Genomic DNA, 23,361 nt, shown 5'->3' with positions numbered 1-23,361 from the left:
GATGGAAACACAACGTTGTGTGTGTCTTTGTGTGTCAGGCCACTGGAGTCTCCTCCACCCAGCCGCTTGCATCATGCTTGGCATTCAGTGTAAAGCGCAGTGTGAATGCTACATTGTGTTGCTGGTGCATTTGTAACGACAAATTATTGCCGTTAAGGCTTTCTGCAAGGATTCAGATTTAGAGGTATACACTTTAATATTTCATTTTCCCTGTTGTAAGTAATGTTTGTTAGGAAATGTCTCAGTGCTGCTGTGCCTCTGACTTTATGTAAAGTCACATGTCGACCTGAGATTAAAGTTCATTGGCTCATCTATCCATTCATTAATTCATTTATTAATTCTCTGCTGCTTCACAAAGTTGTGCATAACAGTAAATCAATTATGTTAGAAGTTGTTATTGTGAGTGCTGCAACAAACATTCCTTCACAATTGTTTAGTTTATGCAACTTTGGAAATCAGTATAAAAAAAAGAAAAAAAAGTGCAATTTTCTAAAGCCTGAACTGATGTCATCACATATCTTGTTGAGTTTCAGTCCAAAAACAGTCCAAAACCAAAACATGTTCAGTGCAGTGAGGCGGGGCCACGAAGAGCTTCTCTCGTTTGTGGAACAATCAAATGTTTGGCTTGTTTCCTCAGTTCTGATCAAAATGATGGTTGCAAATTCAGATAAAATATCCTTTTTTGATGCCTCAGAAGGGAGCTTTGCAGCGTTACAGCAGCAGAGAGGATACAACAAAAAGATAGGGAACATGAGTTTAAAAAAATAAAACAAGAAATGTACAAAAGTACTGTTGATATTATACAATTTTTTATTTTTATTTTTTTTTAATGGCACCATCAGCCGTGTCTCCATGAACAGTGTAATGCTACACTCCTGGTTGTCCCTCTGGTGCCAGGTCAACACCTCTAACTTGTCCAACTTATGAAGAGATTTAAGATTCCCCTGAATAATCGATGGAAGAACAAGTTTGTTCAGTCTGCTCCTAGACTTTCGGTCAGTCCTGGCATGACATTCCCATCTTTTCCTCCTTAACTTCCAGGTCTCTCCTCGGGTAGCGCCTCTACGAGCACCAACAGCTGATCACTGGTGTAAACAATAGGGCTATGGCTACTTCCTGAGTCCCCCCAACAATCTCCAAAGGAAATTCATTCTTCAGTCTGATCAGGAACAAAACAGCAGTAGTTTAACTATGAACCATGCAGGCTACAGAACCAATAGCTCAGAGCTACAAAATCACTCTCATAACAGCTTTACGACACAAACGTTCCCCCTCAGAACAACTCGACGACTCATTATTCCCTGCAGCTTACCTCAACTCAAAAATGTCTCCCTACCACACTTGTTAAAACCTCCTCAAACTGCCAGACTGAACACTCATTCAGAAAAGTGATGCACATGAGAAAATACAATTGAGAACTGACGCTACGACCTGTTCCATTCATAAAACTCAGAGTCTCGGCCTGAATCGACTGCGCTACACAAATATAAACCAGGTCAACCAGGTGAATCCAGCTCATAGATTGCAACAACTTATGAGAAAAGTTTTGTTTTGTTTTACCCCCCCAAAAAACTGTCAGTCCAATAACATTATATGTAGGAGAAGAACTGTGTTCCAAACAAAACAGAAGAACCACATCAAGAAATGTCACACAATCAAGTCATTGTTTTAGCTTTAGTTGATGTGTACAAATATGTGCCGTTGATAAATACGTCCAGTTCTTATTGTCTCTTCTGGTTACTTTGGCTAGTTTTACAATGAAACGTGTATTAAATTCAACTTTATGTGATATTAAAAGGTCTTAAATTTAACTTGAAGAACTCTGCAGAAAGTCTATTGTTCAGTGTTTTCTACGGTTTGATCTGATCTGAACACTTTTGTGTTTGTAGATGTCGTCATCTGCCCACATATCAGGAGGAGTTTTTATCTAGTTCAGGTTGGACCTTGATTCATTGTCTGGCGAGCTGCTATCGAATGTCGACTTCACTCACGTGCATGCAAATATGTGAAGAGCACCTGGCTCAGACTTGCAGAGTTTTGCACACTGAGGTCTTAATGTTGTTGTTTGGGCCACACCCACGTGTGATGAACTTGTTTTCATTAAAATTTTCTCTCATTTGCTGTTTTGATGATGGAGGCGGAGTACGATGTCTGACATATCATTTTAATACTCATCAAATCATTCAGCGATGTTGTTCTGATTGAAAGCGTTTGTGTTTGTGATGCTTCTCCAGTCATTTATTCTGGTGTTTTTCCTTATTTGGTCACCTGTCTGCAGGAAAGTTAGACCGAATAGGTGGTAAAAGAGCAGAATATATAATATAGAATAAATACAATTGAGTTTGTTTATTGCATTCTTGCACATCTGAATGATTTGTGTCCATACGGTGCCATCAGAGTGCAGGATAAATTTAAGCTAGTGCTGTTTCACTGTTTCAAAACATCAGTCGGTGACAAAACGCCCCGCAGAACTGAAAAAAGTGACACAAAACTCCAAAGACTGCAAACACAAATGATAAAAAGCAGCAAATATCCCTCACATTGGAAGTATTTTCTTAATAAATCACCTAGCTATATAATAGGTTGTCAGTTTTGATTGATATTTATTTTATATTGATGACATTTATCACAAAAAAACAGATCTAAGCCTCTCCAATCTAATAATTAAGGATTGACTCTGGGCATCAGTGCATTATAACCTGTATATATTGTGATATATGTGTTTAAAGTCCAGTCTTTAGCTGCTTCACATGTGATAATTCATCCATGATTAAGTGAGTAGTTCAGCTTCCTGAACAAATACACACTAAATCAATAAGTGATTTAACTGAGAGACTTGTGTCCTCTGGTTGGATAACAAACAACTGGCAGACACATTTAGACCAGTAGTCTAATTTATTCTGTCTCCGAGGGCGCTGTGGATGTTAAAAGGCTTTTGTCAGCTCTAAATTTAAACTTTTACACAGCCAGTGTAAAATAAGCAAAGCCCTGCTTGTATATTTTTCCTGCGAGATTTAACATCAAGGCCCCGGTTGGCCTTCAGCGCAGTATTTAAAGAGCAAACAAGGAGAGTTCGTAAGTTTAAAGCAACTCAATGAGGGAGCTGCTTTTTAAATGAATTAATGCTGCTAAAAAAAAAGACGCTTAGACACATCCAGAGGAGGTTTGAATGTTTTAAAAGGGATTTGATGCACAGCACATGTGTGTTGAAGTGGAAATGACTAAAACATGTGCGACCCGCCGTCACATCGGTTGTTGAGTTTGGCTGCAAAGTGAAGTGTGAAGAATTAGACTTGGATTTGACTTGATGTAAAGAACAACTGTGTTCGACTCGCACGTGGTTTCTGTTACGGCCTGTGAACGACGTGTTTTACCTCCGAGCTTCTGCAGAGTAAGCTGTTGGAGCGAACATGCAGCTAATGTCAGATAATTGGTCCAAAATATTTTAATGTCCCAGCTGAGAGGAGAGCAGCAGCAGCAGCAGCGTGCCAAACTCTAAATGTTATTTTTAAGCTGCTGACTTTGCTTTTCAATAATGTTTAGAGAAGGAATTAAAACTCTTCAGGTCCTACTGACCAGAAAAGGTCTTTATTGTTTAGTTTTTTTTTTAATTTTTATAGCAATGTAATGATACAGTCTGCACAAAACAATGATCAATAAGTTGCCTCTTTAAGAACATTACTTGCTTTGTGTTCAGACCCTCAGACAGAGAAGGGAAGTTGGAAAGCACTGAGAGTCAGACATTTTGGATTTCTTGTTTCATGAGTTTGGTTGAAAGTTTTTGTTTATTTTTCACATTTCACATGATTTGCCACTCGCAGCTCATTCACTCATGGATTCTCTGCTGCCCTGAGGAGCACAGAATTTTAAAATATTTTTACAGGATCTGGTGTAAATGTTAGATTTTTGGCAACATGTTTTTAATGAGACATGCAAAACTACGTGATTTTATTGAGAAATCACAATTTTAAACTTAGATTTGGTTAATTTTCCCGATTTAACTGTGAATTCCACATGATAAGTTCAAGGACTGTCAGAAAGCTTAAAATCTGACATTTTTTCCTGTTTTTACAGTCTGTGGCTCAGGTGAGAGTTAACAAAGTAAATTTGGCCATTTTTTGTAAAGATAATGTGCCTCTTCGATCCCACCAGTGTGTTTTGGGCTTCAGAGGGTTAAACTCAAAACTCTAAAGAACTAAGAGAAGATCCTGTGGGGTGAATCATTTCAGTTTGCCTGTCTACAAATGTGTGCAGTTCAGGGGACAGACAGTTATTTAGTTAGTTATTTTTTTGGCCTTTCGTTCCTTTATTTGATAGAACAGTGGGGAAGGGGGACAGGAAAGTGGGGGAGAAGAATGGGGGAAGGACCTGCAGCAAAGTGTCCAGAGCCAGATTCGAACACTGCATCGGGGACTTTAGCCCCTGTACATGGGATGCCAGCTCAACCAAGAGCGCCCCAGGACAGACAGATCTGTAACAGTCAACAAGCTTTAGGATGTGCAGAAAAGTAATGAACTTTAATACAATGTAAGCAGAAATGGACCTTTTGTCATTGTTCATATGCTGCTGAGGCAAATCCAGAGGAGAGTTTAACGCAGGTGGAGGTCTCTTTTGGAGTTCCTTCTATACTCTGAGCGCTTAGTCATGCTGGTGGAGCTCAGTTTGGGAAAAGTTGGGAACTTTCACTTCATTCACAAAAAATGCCTCCTTTCTTGGTTGTGCAAACAGTCCAGTTTTAGGCAGGGCTGGTTTCAGAAGGAGACATGTTAAAAATATTACTTAAAATCACATCTCGCATTCAGCAACAAATAATAACCTCCTTGCTCTTTAATTGAGGGAAACCGAATCCTGCAGAATAGCGTCGCCCTGCTGCCCGTCTAACGGTTGTGTAATCCCTGTCAAATTGACAATGTAGCAGCTGCTGATATCTGCAGACTCCCGGGGCTTCGTCGGTGTTGCTGCAGCGCGACCCCGTCAGTTGTCCCGTGTTGATGAGGTCATCGCTCAGCTGTCAGGGGTCTCTTCGGTACCACAGGGCTGCCTGTCACTTCTCATGAGACATGGCTGGTCAGCGCTCGGTAACTCGTGCCACGAGGGGAATCCTCCGAACCAGGCAGCACAAGACTGTGACTGTGCTGCCTCACTGATTATTTATACCAGGAAGAAAATAAATTTAAAAAAAACAGGACGTGCTGTTTTTCAGCGCTGTGCAGCAGAAAACAGCCTGGTCTTTGTCTTGAAGGTGAACTCTGTTGAATGCGTGATACAAAGTTTTATATTACTTCCTATAAATCAAGGAAGTTAGCTTTATTTATGCATAAACCAACAAGCATGGATACATAGTGCAGAGTGGTTAATAGTGGCTTTAAATCAGTGTTGTATTTGGTTGGGGGCTGCAGCTGCATATTATTCTCGATATTGTTTTTGTGTTCAAAGAGCCCAACATGTTGTCTTCAGATGTCTTATTTTGTGTGGGAAACCCAGCGTAGACTCCAAGACTTTCAGTTTATGATCATATTTGACAAAGAAAAGACAAACAATTTCACATTTTACAAGCTGTAGTCAGGGACTGTGTTGTCATTTTTTCTTGATCAACAACCACCGGTCTAGAACCCTGAACATATTATACATAAAGCTTTATATTAAACCAGCAAACCAATGTTTAATCAAAGCTAGACAGTGTTATTGTGGCAACCAGCCAAGAATAAACTGCATTTTGAAAGCATGCAACCAAAAAAAAAAAAAATGAAGAGGTTTGCGAGATAAAGGGAAGCTTTAGGGGTTCAGATCAGGCCTACAGAAGGCTCCTAGTTTTTCTGATCGATGGCAATATCATCCTGCTGCTTCTCCATCTTCTTTGGGGTGATGACCGTCTCCTCGTAAACTTCGCGCTGGGACACCTTCCCCCCGGACTTAATCTGCTGCTGTTGCTCCTCCTCGTTCTTTCCCTCCTTCTTGACCCCCAATCAGGTCTTCCTCTAAAGCTGCTCCTTTATAACACATCTATTTATTTAGTGATTACTGTCAGGATATAAAAAGAAGACTTTTAACAAAAGAGAAAAAAAAAAAGGCCTCTGCTTTACATTGCATAAAAACCGTTAATGATTATCTGCCAATTGATAAATTCATTAATTAACCAAGTTTAACCTCTTAATTTAGTGAAGTTTTAGTTATTGGAGGTGAAATGATTACCTTATCGGCATAACAATATCTTTATTTTCTGTTATTTTGACAATTCATAATCACTTTAACCGTTTTTCAAGCAAAAATGCTAAAAAATAGATTGGATTTAATGCTTTATGTTGGCAGATTTGCTGCTTTTTTTTCTATCTATTCTGAATTACATTATTGTAAATTGAATTAAAATTGAACACTCAGTGCAAAATGAGCTGTTTGAAACGTCCCTTTGTGCTTTTGGAACTTGTGATGCCTATTTCCAAACTATATTTAGACAATTTATAGTCTCTTCAATTCAAGTTTACTTTTAAAACAATAAAGGTGAGCCTCATCATGAGGTGTAATTCCACATAAACCAGTCATGATACATGGTGGTGAAGGTTGTCGGCTCTATTTGGACAAAACGTGTGCCGCAAACTGGATCAGAGTATAAACCAGAGTGTAACAGTTTGACATGTACGTTAGCTCGGCTATTTGTCTCAAGAACAGACCGTTATTGTGGTCGTTCACCTCCCTTCCACTGAAGAACTGGACTCTTATTTGGGTAGGGAAGCGCCCGGCTCAGAGCCTCTCTGGATTGGAGGAAGCAGCTGTCCAATAGTGCGCCAGAGCAGTGCTGCTGCTTAGTTTACACCAATAGTGGAACTTTTTTTTCCCCCCCTTATGGAGAGAGGATTGAGAAAGAGTTCAGAGAGTGAAGAGAAACAGCAGCTCTGCAGCTCAAACAGCCTAAACTCAGCACCTTGTCTTCTGAATCAGCCAGCACAGAGGACTGGAGAAGGAAAAGTAAAAACGAAGGCAGTGCTGTTGCTCTGAGGTGAGTGAAGCTTGAACAACAAGGCAGTGAGGTTTTAGCAGCAGGCTTAGTCTTGTAATTCCCTCCTCTGTTTTAGCTGAATGGAAAGGATTGACGGGAGAAGTTGCCGGAGCTGGGCGGACTGGAAAGGAAGAGCAGGGCTGTTTATTTCAAGCCTGTGTTTGCTTTAGTCGGGGAGAGTTCCAGGCATACCAAGAACAAGACGCTGTATTTAGCCAACAGCGTGAGTGTAGTGGCGTCTCCTAATGGCCTGGAAAACTGCCTGTAAACGCAGATCTGACACAGGGCATTCTCAGTGCGGAGTTTGGACTTTGACTTCAGCAGCTTCGACTGCAGCTTCATTTTTATTCTGGTCTTCAAACTGTGTGCACAAGATGTGATAGTTGGTGGTGCATTTTTGCTTGTAAATGCTAAAATGTTGACACTGGGATGGATTTTGGACCAGAAAATATTGACACTAGCAGCGTTTCTATCTCCCCGACCCCGCTGGGTCTTCCCTTATCCCTGCTTTGTAAACAACAGACTGTTTATCTGTCACCGTCTTATTCATTCTGGTTTCCACACACCACACCAGGCTGAATTCCACAAGAATACCCAACATTTGTTTTTAATTTTGAAGCTCTCTGTGCCACTTTGTATTTTTTTATTGGCGTCAGTAGTTGGATCTCACATAGTTTTGAGCTGACTTAAGGCGTCCCATGCCAAAATGATTATCACTTGCGCTTTTCCCCCAGAGAGGTGAGAAATCTGAGGCATGTTTGCACTTGTACTGTCAAATTATGATGTGACCGAAGAAACGTTTAACATTTCAGGGACAACTAACCATTTCCTTGAGACATATGTTGCTTCGTTATATGAAATATGCAGCAGATAAAAATGTTCGTGTGAAGCCTTTTCCGTTTTTTACAAAATGATGCTAATGTTATGTTCTTGTGGCGTCTCTTTCAGAAAGAGGACAAAGATGCCCAAGCACAGAAGACGAGAAGGACTCTGTGGCCCCCTACTATGTTGAAACTCCCTACGGTTATCAGTTAGACCTGGATTTCCTCAAATATGTTGACGACATCGAGAGGGGCAACACCATTAAGAAGCTGAGTATCCAGAGGAAGCCCAAAGTGACCAAACCCCTGGCGGTGCCTCGGGGCAGCACTGGCGGGGTCAGCGCTCAGGCTGAATGGGCCTCCACAGACTCCCTGTCCTCCTCCAACAGCGACGACAAGCAGTCCCCCGTCTTCTTCACCTCCAGGCCCCACGTCGCCGCTCCCCTGACCCCCACCCTCTCCAGGGCGTCCTCTGAAGCCCCCTACTCGAGCATCGCCGAGCAGAAACAGCTCCTTCCTCCGCCCTCGCCCAGGTTCGCCCCTCGTCACAACCCCCAAGTGGAGAAGACCCTCATGGAGACCCGCCGCCGGCTCGAACAGGAGCGTCTGCTCATGCAGCCGCTCAGCGAACCTCCGATGCCCCGCCGCCGCCTCGCCAGCTTCGGCGGGATGGGCTCCAGCAGCTCGCTGTCCTCGTACTCGGGCTCCATGGCCCCGAGTCAGATCTCCCCCAGCACCCATCCGCCTCTGCCCATCAACGGGCATCTCCCTAACGGAGAGTACAACCCCTACTACCCAGCATCCATGGGCAGCTCCATCCGCCACAGCCCCATGAGCTCCGGCATGGCCACCCCGGTCACTAACGTCAGCCCACTACACCTGCAGCAGATCCGGGAGCAGATGGTTGTGGCCCTCAAGAGGCTCAAAGAGCTGGAGGAGCAGGTGAAGACCATTCCTATCTTACAGGTTAAGATTGCTGTTCTGCAGGAGGAGAAAAGACAATTGGCTGCTCAGTCCAAAAATCAAGGTCCTGGTGGCTTCCGCAAGCGCTCCTACAGCGTGGGCAGCGCTGACCAAATGGAGAACCCCGGGCCCATCCAGAAGGAAACAGAGCTGCACATCATGGAGCCTGAAGCCCAGGAGCAGAACGCTCAGCGGCTGCAGGAGTTCAGACGTCTGGCTGCTGAGGTCCAAGCTCTGGAGAAGACCACAGAGGACAATAACGTAACTGAAAATCGGCCTCACAGCCTTGTTCAAAACCAAGCCCACCAGAAGTCCATTGGCATAGTTACTGATGAAAATATGAACAACCTTCCCGTCACTCAGAGGAAGCCACAAAAAGAACATTGTTTCCGTGATGCAGGAGTAGCAACAGAGCGGCTAGAGCTGCGAAGCGCTGCAGTCGGCGTGACCGAGGCCATGCTGGGCATGACCAGTGAAGCCGAGAGAGAGATCGAGCTGCAGCAGCAGACCATCGAAGCCCTGAAAGAGAAGATCTACCGCCTGGAGGTCCAGCTGAAGGAAACCACTCATCAGATGGAGATGGGAAAACTGAAACTGGAGCTCCAAGCAGCTGGCGGCTCAAACAAGAAAAAAGCGGACAAAGGTCTGATGGTCAGGCCGGAAATGTACAACGCCTGTGTGGAGGCCAAAGTCCAGATGCGGAGTCAGGGAGTGGGTGACCATCTGGAGTTCAGCCATGTTAGCACAGATAAAACTCTAGAGACCCACACTGTTGGAGTGTCCTGTGAGCCCAGTGTGCAGAGTGTTGCTACAGGACCAGAGATCCCGATGGACCGGTGGGTGGTGCACGAACGCGTGGAGGTAAATGACCAGTGTGTAGGCAGGCAGGTGGAGACGTGTCACCAGCAGGTCGGCGTGGAGCTGAATGTTTGTGAGGTGGGAGTGAACACAGAGGAGTCGGTGGACAGCTTGGCCCTCTGCAAACCCATGACAGAGCTGAGCAAAGAGTCGCGGTCGGTCGGCTGTGGAGATTGTTCAGTGGATGTGATCGTGAGTCCCGTGAAGACGCTGGTGTCACGAGGAACCGAGCCGGATGTTGTCAGCAAAGTGGACTCTGGCGTCATGGCTGCTCCTGAGTCGGCAACTCAGCAGACCAACACCGAGACAGACGTCGCGAGCAAGTCGACCAACACTAAAACAGCTGTCCTGACTGACTCATTCACTGACATGGGCTTAGTCACCTGTGACAAACACACCAACACGGCTGCACCTGAAACGAGGACGGTCGCTGCTGGGGAAGGACTCGTTAAAGACGTTCACTCGACAGCAAAGATGCGTTCGATTGCTGTTGGAACGACCACAGACGTGGAGTCATTCCTCAGCAAGTCGAGCTCAACTAAAACCAAAGAATGTGGGGTGGGACCAGTTAGCATCCACGAGAATTTCTTGGTGGGTTTAAAAACACGAAACATAGCTTGTGGCCCCTCCCAGCTGACTGAATCTGTGACCAGCAGCAGCACCAGCAGCGTCAAGGAGACGGTGGAGGTGAAGACCGAGGCTGCGTCGCTGGAGGCGCAGGGCGGCGTCGGACTGGACCACTACATCGAGAGGGTGCAGAAGCTGCTGCAGGAGCAACAGATGCTGCTAGCAGAGAACTACAGCGAGCTAGCAGATGCGTTCGGTCAGCCGCAGTCCCAGTTCGGCTCCATCAACAGTCAGCTGGTCAGCACGCTGTCCTCCATCAACTCCGTCATGAAGTACGGCAGCGTCGAGGACATCCTGAAGCTGCAGTCCGACTCTGAGAGCTCAAACAAAGGTACGACAATCATCACGCCGAGGACGCTAATGGCTCCTCGTGATCCGCACATCATGTCCACAACAACAACATTCCTTTTCCTCCACAAGCGTTGCAATAACATACATGGTTCTTGTGATGATTGGCTGCAAGTCAGTCCAGGCAATCAAAGCATAGTTTCAAGGGCACACAACTGAAAACGCACACAAAGACACACACAATGTGTTGCTCAAGCAAAAAAAAAAAAAAGCTGGCAAACAGGCTGTCATGTATTTAGTGCCTGAGGGGGCCCTGAAGAGAGCGCAGAGGCTGATTTATGTTCCTTTTCTCTTCCGTGGTTTATTACTCAATAGATTAAACCGGTTTTATATGCCAGTCTCTAATTACAATGCAGTAATTTAGGACTGCAACTAATGAGTAACAATTAGTTGTTTACAGCATGAAAAGTGAAAAAACTTGTCTACAAACTGTCTGACCAGCAGCAATCCCACTTATATACTTTTTAAAGTGATAAAAATTGGATTTAAAAAAACTAAAAGGTCAAACATCACACTGGAAAAGCTGCAACCACAATTTTTTTTTTTTGCATTTTTTGCACTACATCTACTTGAAAAATATTTAGAAGCTTTTCTTGTTTCTCTAAATGTTTGATTATTTCAGCTTTAGGGTGTTTAAAGTTGAAATACTTCAAACAATCTCACCATGAGGTTTATTTAACAGCTACTCCAGAGCTTTTGATCATCTTGTATGATCCTCCTCAGGTGATGGAGTTTGCTTAGTTATCATGGACTTTCAGTTTTCCATTTTTTCTCTTGCCCTTAGATTGCTTAAAAGTTGAGTTTGACAGAATGAACTTTAAGTCTAAACCTCTTGGATTTTTTTTTTACCCTTTTAACCCCGAAGCAGATTGGAATCATTTTCTGCTCCTGTCACATTTTTACTAGCTGTGGGCGCATTTTTTCACTGCGATATAAAGTCCTCCACCTCTGTGGAAACAGCATAACCCTGGGTAGAAGCAGAGAGAATTAAACATGCCTTGTGCAGGATGGAACAGCTATGATGCCAGAAATCATTAAAAAGAACAAATAAGATTAAATTCTTTTGATAATTCAATTGATATAAAGTGGAATCAGCATGTGCAGCGTTTCTGTGCACACAGGTGTTATCACGACTGGGGAAAAATGCTGACTCGACGATAAATATTTTTATAGTGTCTACAAACTATGCATTCTTGACAACATTTGCAAATCAAATCTATAAGGATATTTAATCATACTAAGTGTATCTTCCAACTCTGTACAGTTTTTAAACCATGCTGGGTGTAGTTTGTTCTGTATTTCGCTCTCGATATCTCCGATTCGTTTCCATACTTTCCTCCTCTCTGCTCTGCAAACACAGCCTGCAGTTCATCCAAATAGCCTCCAGATAGTTTCCAAATAGTTTTGTCATGTGACATTTGATCACAGCTCTGTTAATCATGACTTCTTGGTTGCATCAAGGAGCACCAAAATTTATTTATTTTTTTTTTTTTTTTACAGAATCTGGTGCAAATTGGCAAATTTTTAAATCCGACATGTAGAAAAAAAAGGTGATTTTGATGAAATCGCTTTATTTTAAGCTCAGATTTGGTACATTTTTCTAATGAAACCGTATGCCACACATGATTATTTCAAAGACCGGAAGGGATTCTCTCAGTTTTTAAAGCTTCTGGTTCTGATAAATGATGGAATTTGGGGGTTTTAAGGTTATAAAATACATTTAGATTTCATACATCAGTCGTGTCTCGGGATTAAAAGTAATGAGTCACAATTTACATGGCTGCTTTTCAGAGCAACTGCCTCAAATGATCCTTATTTTAGTGAAATACCAGCTAACTGAAGGCCAGCGATTGTTTGTGCTGCGCTGTGGAGGACCCAGTCTGCAGCAGTCGGGGCTGTGGTTGGAGCGTTCACACATGGTCTAAAGAGAACCCTGATAGGATCAGACAGGCCAAAGTTATCTCTGACCCTGAAAAATGCAGTGGGGGCTTTGGATGTGAACCAACAATGAGCTCATTTCTTTTGGGAGCCAGTAGCGTCGCACCAATCGGCCGCTTGTTGTTTTTGCGGGCCGCCCTGCCTTCACCAACACCTCGCTGTTGATGCTGATTCATGGCTCCTTGTGAGTTACATAACATGCATTCATGCCGGCGGCCAGAAGAATGCGGGCTGATTGTCTGTGCTGCGTGTGAGCTCGTTTCTGGTCACTTTCTGGCCTTTTCTGGAACGTCGAATGACTAAAACGCACTTAGCTCCTGTTTAAGTAACTATATTCATTGGATTTCTCGGTGCTGGACACTGTACGCTATAAAACAGCCTCTGTGATAGTAACGATGGACGTTTAGTGTCTGTGTGCATGAAGCTGCAGCAGGAAAACATCCATAAACAAAAACCTTTGGGTGGTTTAAAGAGAGACATTACAGTGAATGGATTAACATCTTTAACAGATAGTGACATGAAACTTTTCCACTTGATTACCTCCAATAGAGCTATTATATTTTATATTGCATGTTTTTAAGAATTTAAGTTTCAGTATGCAAATAAGGTATTGCATAGCTACAAATTACCGATTTTTTTCTAGAGCAGAAATCTGAATAGTGAAAAAAGCTTCATTGTGTTGACGTATTACAGTTAAAGGCTTTTATTGAGGAGATTCTGAATATCTATTTGAATAAATCAGACAATCCTGTCAACATTTTTAGGGATTACAACGTTCTATAAGTTAGGCTGTGATTGATGTATGCTCTTGGTACAAACCTTTAGATTATATGTAGGACTAAAACTGGGAGGTTCAGTGCAAACTGGTGCTCCGGAGGAGGAGATTTCTGCATCAAGGTGTACGGAAAAGCTTGTTTTTCTGCATTTTAACGAAGTGTATACCTGAAATCTGCAGACACAAAGAGACAAAGTGTAACAAAATGTGTATATTGGGCGTTTACTTTCCATTAGTAAATGTTAAAAACGTTTTAAGAGCTAAACATCACAAAATTTCAAGTCTTCTTGGGAATTTTTTTTCAGTATGTAAAAAAAAAAAAAAAAAAAAGAGCTCCTAAAGGTATACCGTGGACTGTTGTATGTGCTAAGTGTGGTTTTTTTGGACTGCATCATGTGAATCTCAGCAACACAACACACTTTTTAAAAAAATGCATACCAGTGTTTATAATCTGCATACAAAGATAAAGCTGATGCATTTTCTTGTTTTGAACATTTTCAGCAGCTAGTCTGTTTCAGCATGTGTCCGTGTGGTCGGAACAAACTTGACTCTGTCGTCACATTTAATTCAGATCTTGCTACAAAATCGTCTTTTTGCAGCTAAACACTGCCCCTCTTTAAATCTGTGACAAATACAAAGTTTAAGTCCCATATATCCAGAACTCTCTAAAATACAATCTTCACTACATCCAGTTGTTGGTGCTGATGTACAACCCGTCACTCACGGTAGCAGCAGTCAAGGACGCTGTCAAAGGTATCAAACTTACCTGTGCATTCGGAGTCTAACTTTTTCCACCATCCCTCTTTTCAGAGAGCAGCCAGCAGCTCCAGTCGCTGTCCGTTCGGTCGGAGTGGTCCCAGATGGAGAGGACTTCGTTGGGCCTGACGGCAGCAGACAAACCAACCAGCACACCTTCACCGCAGCAGATCAGTGCAGCCGAGCAGAAGAGCCGAATGGACCGGGAGATGTCAACGGCGCTACATGGTACGACAACACGTCGCTAAAGTCATCTGCAGCAGAGTAAAAATACACCTGAGGAGTTGTGCTATCAGTGCTTTTCTTCTAGCATGGATGACTGTTAAAGATCCGGCTCAAGGGGCTGGAGATTAACAACATTGTGGGTTTAAAATACCTATAGAGCTTTTAAATGTATGTTTCTTGTCTTTGTCCTTTTCTGTTCACCTTTTCTCTAATACAATAGAGAGCTGCAAGTATGTGTCCACAAAATCCTAATTTGACGGCCGTGTGTCTGTGAAAAGTAGAATGTCAAGACAGTATTAACATAAGAGTAGAAGAAAGTACAAACACAACCAGATGCTTGATAACTGCTTAAAAAAAACAACTCAAAGAACAGATGAACATTTTTTATCCATCTACGAGAGAAAAGTGGAGCAGAATCCCCCTGCATTGTTTTAAAATCGGAATTGTGTAATTATTCTTTCATGTCAGCTGCTGTCTGGAGATGAAGACAACAAAAGAAATGGAGTCAGCTGATCAGTCATGTGACTTAAATGTTCACTGCATCAGAACTTATTTGGAAAAAATGTTTCCATCACCCGTGTTTTGCATTAACTCTGTTTTAAAAAATGTCAAACACCACCTCAAGTGATTGTGAAGAACTTTTCTGTGAAACTAAAGTACTTTTTCCCCCCAAATTATCTGTTTTCATTAAACTTTTCTAATGTGATTCTTCAAAAATGTACACAAAATTACATTATAGAAACATAGTCATTGATCACTTCACATCCAATGTGCTGAAACCAGAGCCGAAAAAGTGAAAACATGCCTCGACTTCAGTATGTAAATCTGATGTTTTTGTACCAAGGCAGTGATAGTTATCTGACCACATGTTTAAGCTGCGGTTCGGTGGATAAAAGTCGGCCTCTCAATAGAAAGCTGATGCATTTCTTCACTGGTATTATTGTTTCTGGAGCAGAGGGCCACAGTTTCCTGCCAAAATGTGCAAAAACTCACCTGGTTGTCCGTAAGAGCTCCATTTAAAAACCAGGCAACAGGCAAAACACAAACATCGTCATGAGCCCGCCGAGCCGCTCACGCTCCCACCTGTCACAACACAGGAAACATGCTGAGTGACTCTGCGGCTACCGAGCGCTGCAGCGTGTACACGTGCAGCAGCGTACATGTCGCTGCACGAACGCTCGCTCGCCCTCGGAGTCGTCCCCTGCAGCGGTAGAGGAGGCCCCTCCATCGGGGCAAGTCCTGGCAGATGTGCTGAGTGTTTCTGGCTCTCTCTGCTGGTATTTTGGTTTTCCAGGCCTGTACTTAAAATGACTGAGATGCTTCAGGCTTCGGGGCGACTTCCAGCGCCTCGCTGACAGATGAGACGGACACTTAATGGCTGCTTTCCTCTTTGCCAAAGCTCTTGATCATGTCAGAGATCTTTAGTGGCCTATTGAGGCGTTATCAGCTGTGTGTAATGAACTGCTGGGGCTTCGGTTGTGTGTTAATGATGCAGGAGAGGAAAGCAAGGAGAGATTACATGAGGTTGATTGTAATACTAGGAAAAGAAAATGCAGGAGAAGAAACAAAGAGGGGAAAAAAACATGAAACTTATCAACCAACATTCTTGTCACTTTGCACTTCAACCCTCTGAACTCCAAAAAAAATCACGTTATTTTTTTTAAACATTGCTTCATTTATCAGGGAAGGAAATTAACAACAGAAGGAATTGTCAGATTTTTGACGTTGGCATGCTGTTCTATCAGAAAACATAACAAATCTAAGCTTTAAATCATTATGTTTCACCAAAATCTCTATTTTTCTACATGTCTCCTTTTAAAAAATTGCAAAAATAAACCACAAGCTCCAACAAGATTCTACCAAAAACTAAAAATTCTGCACTTCTCAGCTCAACTGTGAAGCCATTAGTGACACAGCTGCAATCAGCAGTAATGTGACGAAAAATCATGGACTTTTCATCTGAACTGCAGGCAGTGTTTACACCGACTAGATAGGAGACAAGTATGGAAACAAATAAAAATATCATTAGTACAATATATATATTGTGTAAAGGCATTTTTTCAGTAATTGTAGCACATTTGGGCAAAAATGTTGTGCATGTTGATTCTTGTGTTTTCCAGTTTTCTGAAAGATATTCAGCTTTAATTTTTCTTTTTCTTTTTAAATTATTTATTGTTTTATTACTGTGTCACACTGCTCAGATGAAATTCTCTCTACTTCTTGTCATGGTTGTGCTGCTTCCATAGAGGTGCAGGACTTTATATTGGAGTAAAAAATGAGCCCACAGCGAAGACAAATGTGACAAAAAGCACTCAGAAACTGTTTAGAGTTCAGAGAGTTAACAGTACATGAACACTGACACTTGAACTGTGTGAAAGGCAGCTGCTGTCACGATTAAGGTCATTATAGAAGCAACTAACTTGTTAAAACTTAAACACTGTCTTATTTTTAAGATCCATAACTCTGGAGCTTTGTGACCAACTACACTTTATTGTCTAAATGCTTTTGCTGTGTTTGTTTTTGCCTCCTTCAGGGCAGCCGTGCAGCCAGAGCACCCTGAAATCCATCATGAAGAAGAAGGACGGCCGCCCCGACTCCAACGGCACCAAGAAGAACCTGCAGTTCGTCGGGGTGAACGGAGGGTGAGTCGGAAAATGTTAATATATTCACAGGCTCTCTCGTTCGAACCTCACAGCCATGAATATTTAAGTAGATTATGTTTTGCTCTTCATTTTTAACTGGACCCGTGTCGCTGTTTGTGTCCCAGGTGAGGTTAAGGTCACTGTTGTTTCATGTTGATACAGCTCTTGTGCTGATGTTGTTGTCTCTTAAACATGGGCTCGTTAACATCCACGTGCTCGTTCCGGATGAGAGCAAGTTGCATGTAAATGTCATGAAATCTGAGCCGCTACGGGCTTTCTTTCTTTTCTTTTTTTTTTTTTAAATGCAAACACCTGAGTCTTCAAGTCTCTGTGCCTTTGTCGCCCCCGTATGGTCCAGATACGAAACTACATCAAGCGATGACTCGAGCTCGGAGGACAGCAGCTCCTCTGGGTCGGAGGAGGAAGACGAGGACGAGGAGAAGGAGTTTGGAGGAAAAGAGGAATACAAGAAAGTAGAGGGAAAGAGCAGCAGGGAGGAGTTCCAGCCAGAGGGAGCCGAGGACGTGGATAAGAAGGACGACGAGGAAAGTTCAGAGAAGCAGGAGACGAGAGAGAGGTGGGTATAAGGAAATGAAGTCTCGTTTACTGTTTTCAGATGGCACATGGGACGCATAAATACTCTGCAGCAGTACTGTTTTCATTTTGCAAGGATTCATAAAGCTGCGTGAGTGTGCAGACAAGCTTGTAGAAGCTATTTGTTATTTTTTAGCTTATTTTATGAGTGTTTAAAGCTCAAGCTTATACAGGTAGATATAGCATTAGCACATTTTTAGCACCAAGGAAGAGATCCAGCAGAAGCCCACTTTGTTTACTTGGTTGCTTAATGACAATCTTTTACCTGTTTACATTTCTACCGAAGGTGCATCAGTAGCATTTGAGTTCAAGTTTGTTTGACTGTAATTATGGACAAATATCTGCAACAGTCACATTAATAAAGTGGATAAACTGAGCAGCACTGTTTGTCTTTAAACAAGTGTAAAAGAGAGCACACAGAGGACAGTAAAACGCAACCACAGTTAATCATTAGTCTTCAGTTTCACCTCAGACACATTAGATGACTTGCAGAATAATAATATAAGAATATATAAATGCAGCATCTAAATAAGGTACGATAATTGCAACATGCGCTTATAAAAATCAGTTGCAGTTTCACTTTGTCAATTTTTCTGTTTGGATTGTTGCCTCTGATTATTTAGATGTTTAAAATAATGGTTGGTGCTTGTGTTTGACTTTCATCCAAAGGTATGAGCTGAGTGAGAAGATGCTGGCTGCGTGCAACGTTCTCAAAACTCACCTCAGTGATGCCAAAGCTGTGAGCAGTAAAGATCTGGTGAGGACTTGTTTTTATCATGCAGTACAATCTGCTCTATGTTCTACTATGCAAAACTGAAGAATAACATTTAACAATATAAAACTTAGAGTCTGACTGGTTTTCATAGTCCTTGCTGACAAATGTTGGCTGGTTAATGCAAAGTTTTTCACATTTTCACTGGAAATCAACTCGTTAAATTATAATGTAATTCGTTTAGTTGCACGATACTTTCCTTGGTTACCTTATTTTATCCTAAAATGTTATAAATTTTCATGTAAAATAAATGTAAACAAAGGGCCCCTTCCTTGTTTCACTATTTCATCTTGTCGATGTTGTGTGATACGGTTGTTATGTTGTGAATATCTGAGACGATCACGGGGGATCCATTGGTGTCTTTTCAGGTGGTTGAACAAGTTAGTTGTGTTGCTTTGCGACAAAAGCGCAAATCTCCTGCACTCTTTGTGTATGATTTGTTCTTGCCCTGAATTGAAACGCTTCCAAACAACGAATGATGATCTGTTTTTAGGGAACGTCTCTTCACCATCTGCTCCAAACACATTTGTTTTTTGTTTTCTCCGTCTGCCCTCTGCTGTAAATCACTCCTCTACTCTGGGCTGCAGCCGCAGCATTCATGTTGCTCCGGCTGTCGCTGCAGGAGAGCGTCCACAGCTGCATGAAAGCTCCCAAAAGTGAAGCAAAAACATCTGGATCGCTCCCTGGTGGCTGGCTGTTAGTTTGGGAAACACTTGATTTGATTTGGAGCAGAGGTTGTACGAGCAGAGCACTGATTCTGAATGTTGATATTGCAGTTGTTTATGTTAATTTAGAAGTCATGATGGTTTAATTGTGCAGGCTCGCTGGAGTTTTACTGTATTTATACGGAGCCTGGGTGATGTGCACGGCCTACTGTCTTTTTTTGGAATAATAGCCGACTAGTCTGGATCCCTGTAGATAAAATTACCCACTTGTGAAATCGTGTTGAACTTTATAGCATATTTCCAGCAGCTTACATTCCTCTCAGTGACTTTAAACGCCAGATATTTGGTTTATTTTGTGTCGATAATCACCTGCTGCCTCCACAGAGAGCCTGCCTCAACACGGTGCAGCACGAGTGGTTCCGTGTGTCCAGCCAGAAGGCGGCGGTGGCGGCGATGGTGGAGGACTACCTGGGCGCCTTCGGGGCCGTGTCGCCCGCCGTGCTGCGCCACATCGTCAACATGGCCGACGGCAACGGCAACACGGCGCTGCACTACAGCGTGTCGCACTCCAACTTCCTGGTGGTGAAGAAGCTGCTGGATGCAGGTGAGAGCTGTGGGGTGATGACAGATAGGAAAAATGTAGTTTTGAGAAGCGTTTTCTTGTCGTCATGTGGCCACAAAGGAGAGCTAAATGTTTGTGTGCTTTGTTCTTGATGGTGATGAGTAAGTTGAAAGGAATCCCTCTTGTCTAGTCATTCTAAAATGTTTGAAAGCCTCCTGATTTATTAAAGCTTGGGATCATGAATGTTGTTTAAAAGTGCAGCCAAGGTTTTGTTTTTTGTTTGCCTTTTACTGGCTGCTTTATCAGACCTCCAGAAGCCTCGGTTTCTTCTCTTTGTTGTAATCTTTAGTTAGGTTACTGCAGAAAGTCTCCTCTTTATCTCTGCTGTCACCTTTAAATAATACATTAGTATCAGTAAACTTTAAGAATGGCACATAGAGTCAGCTGTAGCTCTTATACTGTGGTTCATAATGTAATATGTAATATTTGTACAGCTACCAAGAAGCCAGAAAACCTCACAAGTAAAAGGAAATAAAGAGGACACTAATGCACTCTGATGTGTCGAGCTGCTGCTCAGAAGCTGAACAGGAAAAGAGTGAACTTGTTTTTTAACGTGCTCCAGCGAGTTTCCTCCTCACACATGCTGATACATCCATGCAGCGATCCCTCTGAAGCCTCAATAGACTGCGATGAGGTCCCGGCCACTCGCTGCTCCAAAAGCCTTTTGTCTGCTCGGCCTTTTGTGTCCTTGTGCTCCGTGACAGCATATCCACCCCCCTGTTCCCATTGTAGCCTTTGTCCTCGCTCCGTCCCAGTTCCTTAAGGCCTCCCCTCGCTGCACTTCCATCCCGGCTCTGATGTCTCAAGGTTTTCTTTTTTTTTTTTGGTGCCTGTGCGAAGCTTCAAGACTGAAAAGGCTGACAGTAAAGGATGAGCTGTGCAGGGTGCAGACAATGCATCGTGGTCACAGGAGTGTGATTGACTGCAGCATCACAGGCCTGACACAAGGCCGTGTACATTATTGTGTTGTTGACTGACAGGCGGCGACAGTGACGAGTCAATCACAGTCTGAAGGGTTTGATTCCCCCTCAGACCACCCAGGATGGAAAAAAATTCACCCTGGAGCTGCTTTAAACTGCTGCTGCTGTGTTGTGTTTCAGATGTGTGTAACGTGAACCAGCAGAACAAGGCGGGGTACACGCCCATCATGCTCGCCGCGCTCGCAGCCGTGGAGACGCCTAAAGACATGCGGATCGTGGAGGAGCTCTTCAGCAAGGGCGACGTCAACGCCCGAGCCAGTCAGGTCAGAGCTGGAGGTCGGAGGTCAAGAGGCGGCAGCAGGCTGCAGCAGCAAACGGGCTGAGTTTAGGTTTCAGTTAGCCGGAAGATGAAGGTCACGACGACCAAACAGGCTGACTGACTGCAAAATAAAACACTACAGATTAAATCCACTTGGACACAACAGCAACATTAAAGATGATTTATGGGGAGAAACATCACCATGTCACCATTAATGTTACCTGGATGATTATGTACAATAAAACAGTGATATGTAGGATTACAAGTGCTCAGAAATGTTAGGTTTTAATATGCTAATGAGGCATTCTACAATTAAATAATTTGCATCCAGAACAGAATTCTGAACATTGCAGAACGCCAGCTTCAAAATTCTTCCTTCATTTGGTTGACGCATTAGAGTTCAAGGTTTTTACCGATTACGCCGTAAAATCAGAAAATGTTTGTCAACAGCCCGAAAACAAAACATTTTTGCCATTTTTTTCAGGGAATACAATGTTCTAGGAAAAAGGTTGTCACGTGTAAATGAACAAACCCCCTCTGAATATAGACATTCATGAAACTGGAAGGTTTGTTGTATGTAAGTGGTGCTGAAGTGGTTATTTGTCTCAGAGTAGAAGCAAAAACTAATTTTAGTCGTTAAAGATGAGTTTTATAGTTGAAATTTGCATATGAAAATAGAGTAAGTGGTAAAATACGGGGGGAAAAATATGTGTGTTATTGATGTCTTCTTTCCACTAGTCTGAAAAAAGACATGCATGGAAGCAAAAGATTTTAAATTTCTAAATGAACCAGTGCATGAGAAAGCAATGTTTTGCCTTAAAATGCTTGACATGAGAACTTCTTGTCTCGGTCTTTTCGTTATTCACTAGTAAACACATACAGAAACACAAATTCAACTAAAGCTGCAGATGTGTTTTTCAGAGGTTGGATGCCTTCTTGAAGGAAAACATGTACTTTGGTGACACCAAGTGGTAAATGGAAGTAACTGTTTTTGAAAGTGAGACATGGACTTTATTTACCAGAGTTTGTGTCACATTTTAGAGGTAATAATCTTTTCTGACATAGATGCAGTTGTTATGGGGGAGCACTGCTTTTATTATTTGGATTCAATTGTGTAATTTATTAGGAGAAAGCCTCGCAGGTGGTTATGGTTTGGTTCAGCACTTTGATCTGTAGAGTTTTCTAGAATGAATTTGTGGTATTTCAGTCTGTTTGTTTGAAACATAATTTGTGCTTCAGTGTTTAAAAGTACTGTGTGACTCAGCTAATTTTTGTTTTTATTATCTCTAAAATTAGCATTAGATCCTCGTGATTTCTCAAAATAACTTGTTTTATCCAACCAAAAGACCAAAACCCAAATACATCAAATATACAAGTACACGTTTATACAATATTTAAACATTAAAACAAAACAATGTCATTAACTGGAAAATGGCCGTCTTTAGTTTTAGTAGTAGCCCTACTTTGTCCAATTAGTTTATTTTCTATTTAGTTTTTCTATTTAATTTCTATTGATCAGTTTTACAGAATTAGTGTGTCTGTGTTAAAATCTTACCCCACAGAGCAGCTTCAAACCATAAATGAACCTAAACTGTGTTAAAGGATTTATTACATGGAGAAGCAGCAGCCTCTTGTCACTCAAAAAGCTTTTTAAAAGTTGAAAGGCCTCATCTTTACCTAAACAGGCTGCAGATAGATGTTAGGTTGTGAAACCTCTTCTCCCTGTTGCAGGCTGGTCAGACGGGGCTGATGCTGGCAGTCAGTCACGGCAGGATGGACATGGTCCGGGCGCTGCTGGGTCACGGCGCCGACGTCAACATCCAGGACGACGAAGGCTCCACGGCGCTGATGTGCGCCAGCGAACACGGACACGTGGAGATCGTCAAACTGCTGCTGGCCCAACCCGGCTGCGACGCCACGCTCAGCGACAGTGTGAGTACCTCAGGAAGAGACTCATCTGGGTTCAGATGTCTTTACACACAGAACAGTCGGTTTTTACAGCAGGATGCGGTGAACAACTACAATTTCTCCAACCAAAATATTACAAATTAAGATTGTATTTGAGTTTTTCTGTGTTTATGTTATATGATACTTTAGCTGGAGCATGTTTGTGGTAAGTTTAGTGAGTTGGGATGTTGGATTTAATAGTAAATTATGATACACAGTAAATCTGCTATAATTGGCACCAAATTTGTTGTTGCTAATAACTGTGTATAACTTATTGTAACTTATTTCAGTTTTTCTTATCTTTGTCCCATGTTGACCATCTTTCCTCCCCTTCCTCCAGGATGAGAGTAACGCTCTGTCCATCGCTCTGGAAGCAGGACACAAAGACATCGCAGTGTTACTTTATGCACACGTCAACTTCTCCAAAGCCCAGTCACCCGTAAGTGTCACTTTTATCTCTACAATCCACAATCACTAAATATCCTCAGAGTGATTTAACAGTCTGCACCACAAAATCCACTGGCAGCTTTAAAGGCATGCTGTCTTTTAATAAAATAAATAAAGAAGAAGAAACC

General features: G+C 42.5%; 1 protein-coding gene across 4 annotated transcripts in view; it reads left to right on the top strand.

Annotated features, from left to right (window-relative positions):
• The window catches only part of kank1a (KN motif and ankyrin repeat domains 1a), a 73,679-nt gene that overhangs the window by 48,048 nt on the left and 2,270 nt on the right, over window positions 1-23,361 (top strand). For all 4 annotated transcript variants that reach the window (XM_008276406.1, XM_008276405.1, XM_008276407.1 and 1 more), the window contains exons 3-11: window positions 7,943-10,594; window positions 14,135-14,308; window positions 16,839-16,947; window positions 17,306-17,524; window positions 18,211-18,298; window positions 19,363-19,582; window positions 20,701-20,843; window positions 22,571-22,771; window positions 23,127-23,225. In XM_008276406.1, the coding sequence (XP_008274628.1) occupies window positions 7,943-10,594; window positions 14,135-14,308; window positions 16,839-16,947; window positions 17,306-17,524; window positions 18,211-18,298; window positions 19,363-19,582; window positions 20,701-20,843; window positions 22,571-22,771; window positions 23,127-23,225 (3,905 nt within the window). The remainder of the gene's footprint in view (window positions 1-7,942; window positions 10,595-14,134; window positions 14,309-16,838; window positions 16,948-17,305; window positions 17,525-18,210; window positions 18,299-19,362; window positions 19,583-20,700; window positions 20,844-22,570; window positions 22,772-23,126; window positions 23,226-23,361) is intronic.

Source organism: Stegastes partitus, unplaced genomic scaffold (genome assembly GCF_000690725.1).
Source record: "Stegastes partitus isolate 25-593 unplaced genomic scaffold, Stegastes_partitus-1.0.2 Scaffold71, whole genome shotgun sequence".
Lineage (NCBI taxonomy): Eukaryota > Metazoa > Chordata > Actinopteri > Pomacentridae > Stegastes > Stegastes partitus.
Note: the sequence above shows the minus strand (reverse complement) of the source record. Positions and strands in the feature narration are given on the sequence as shown.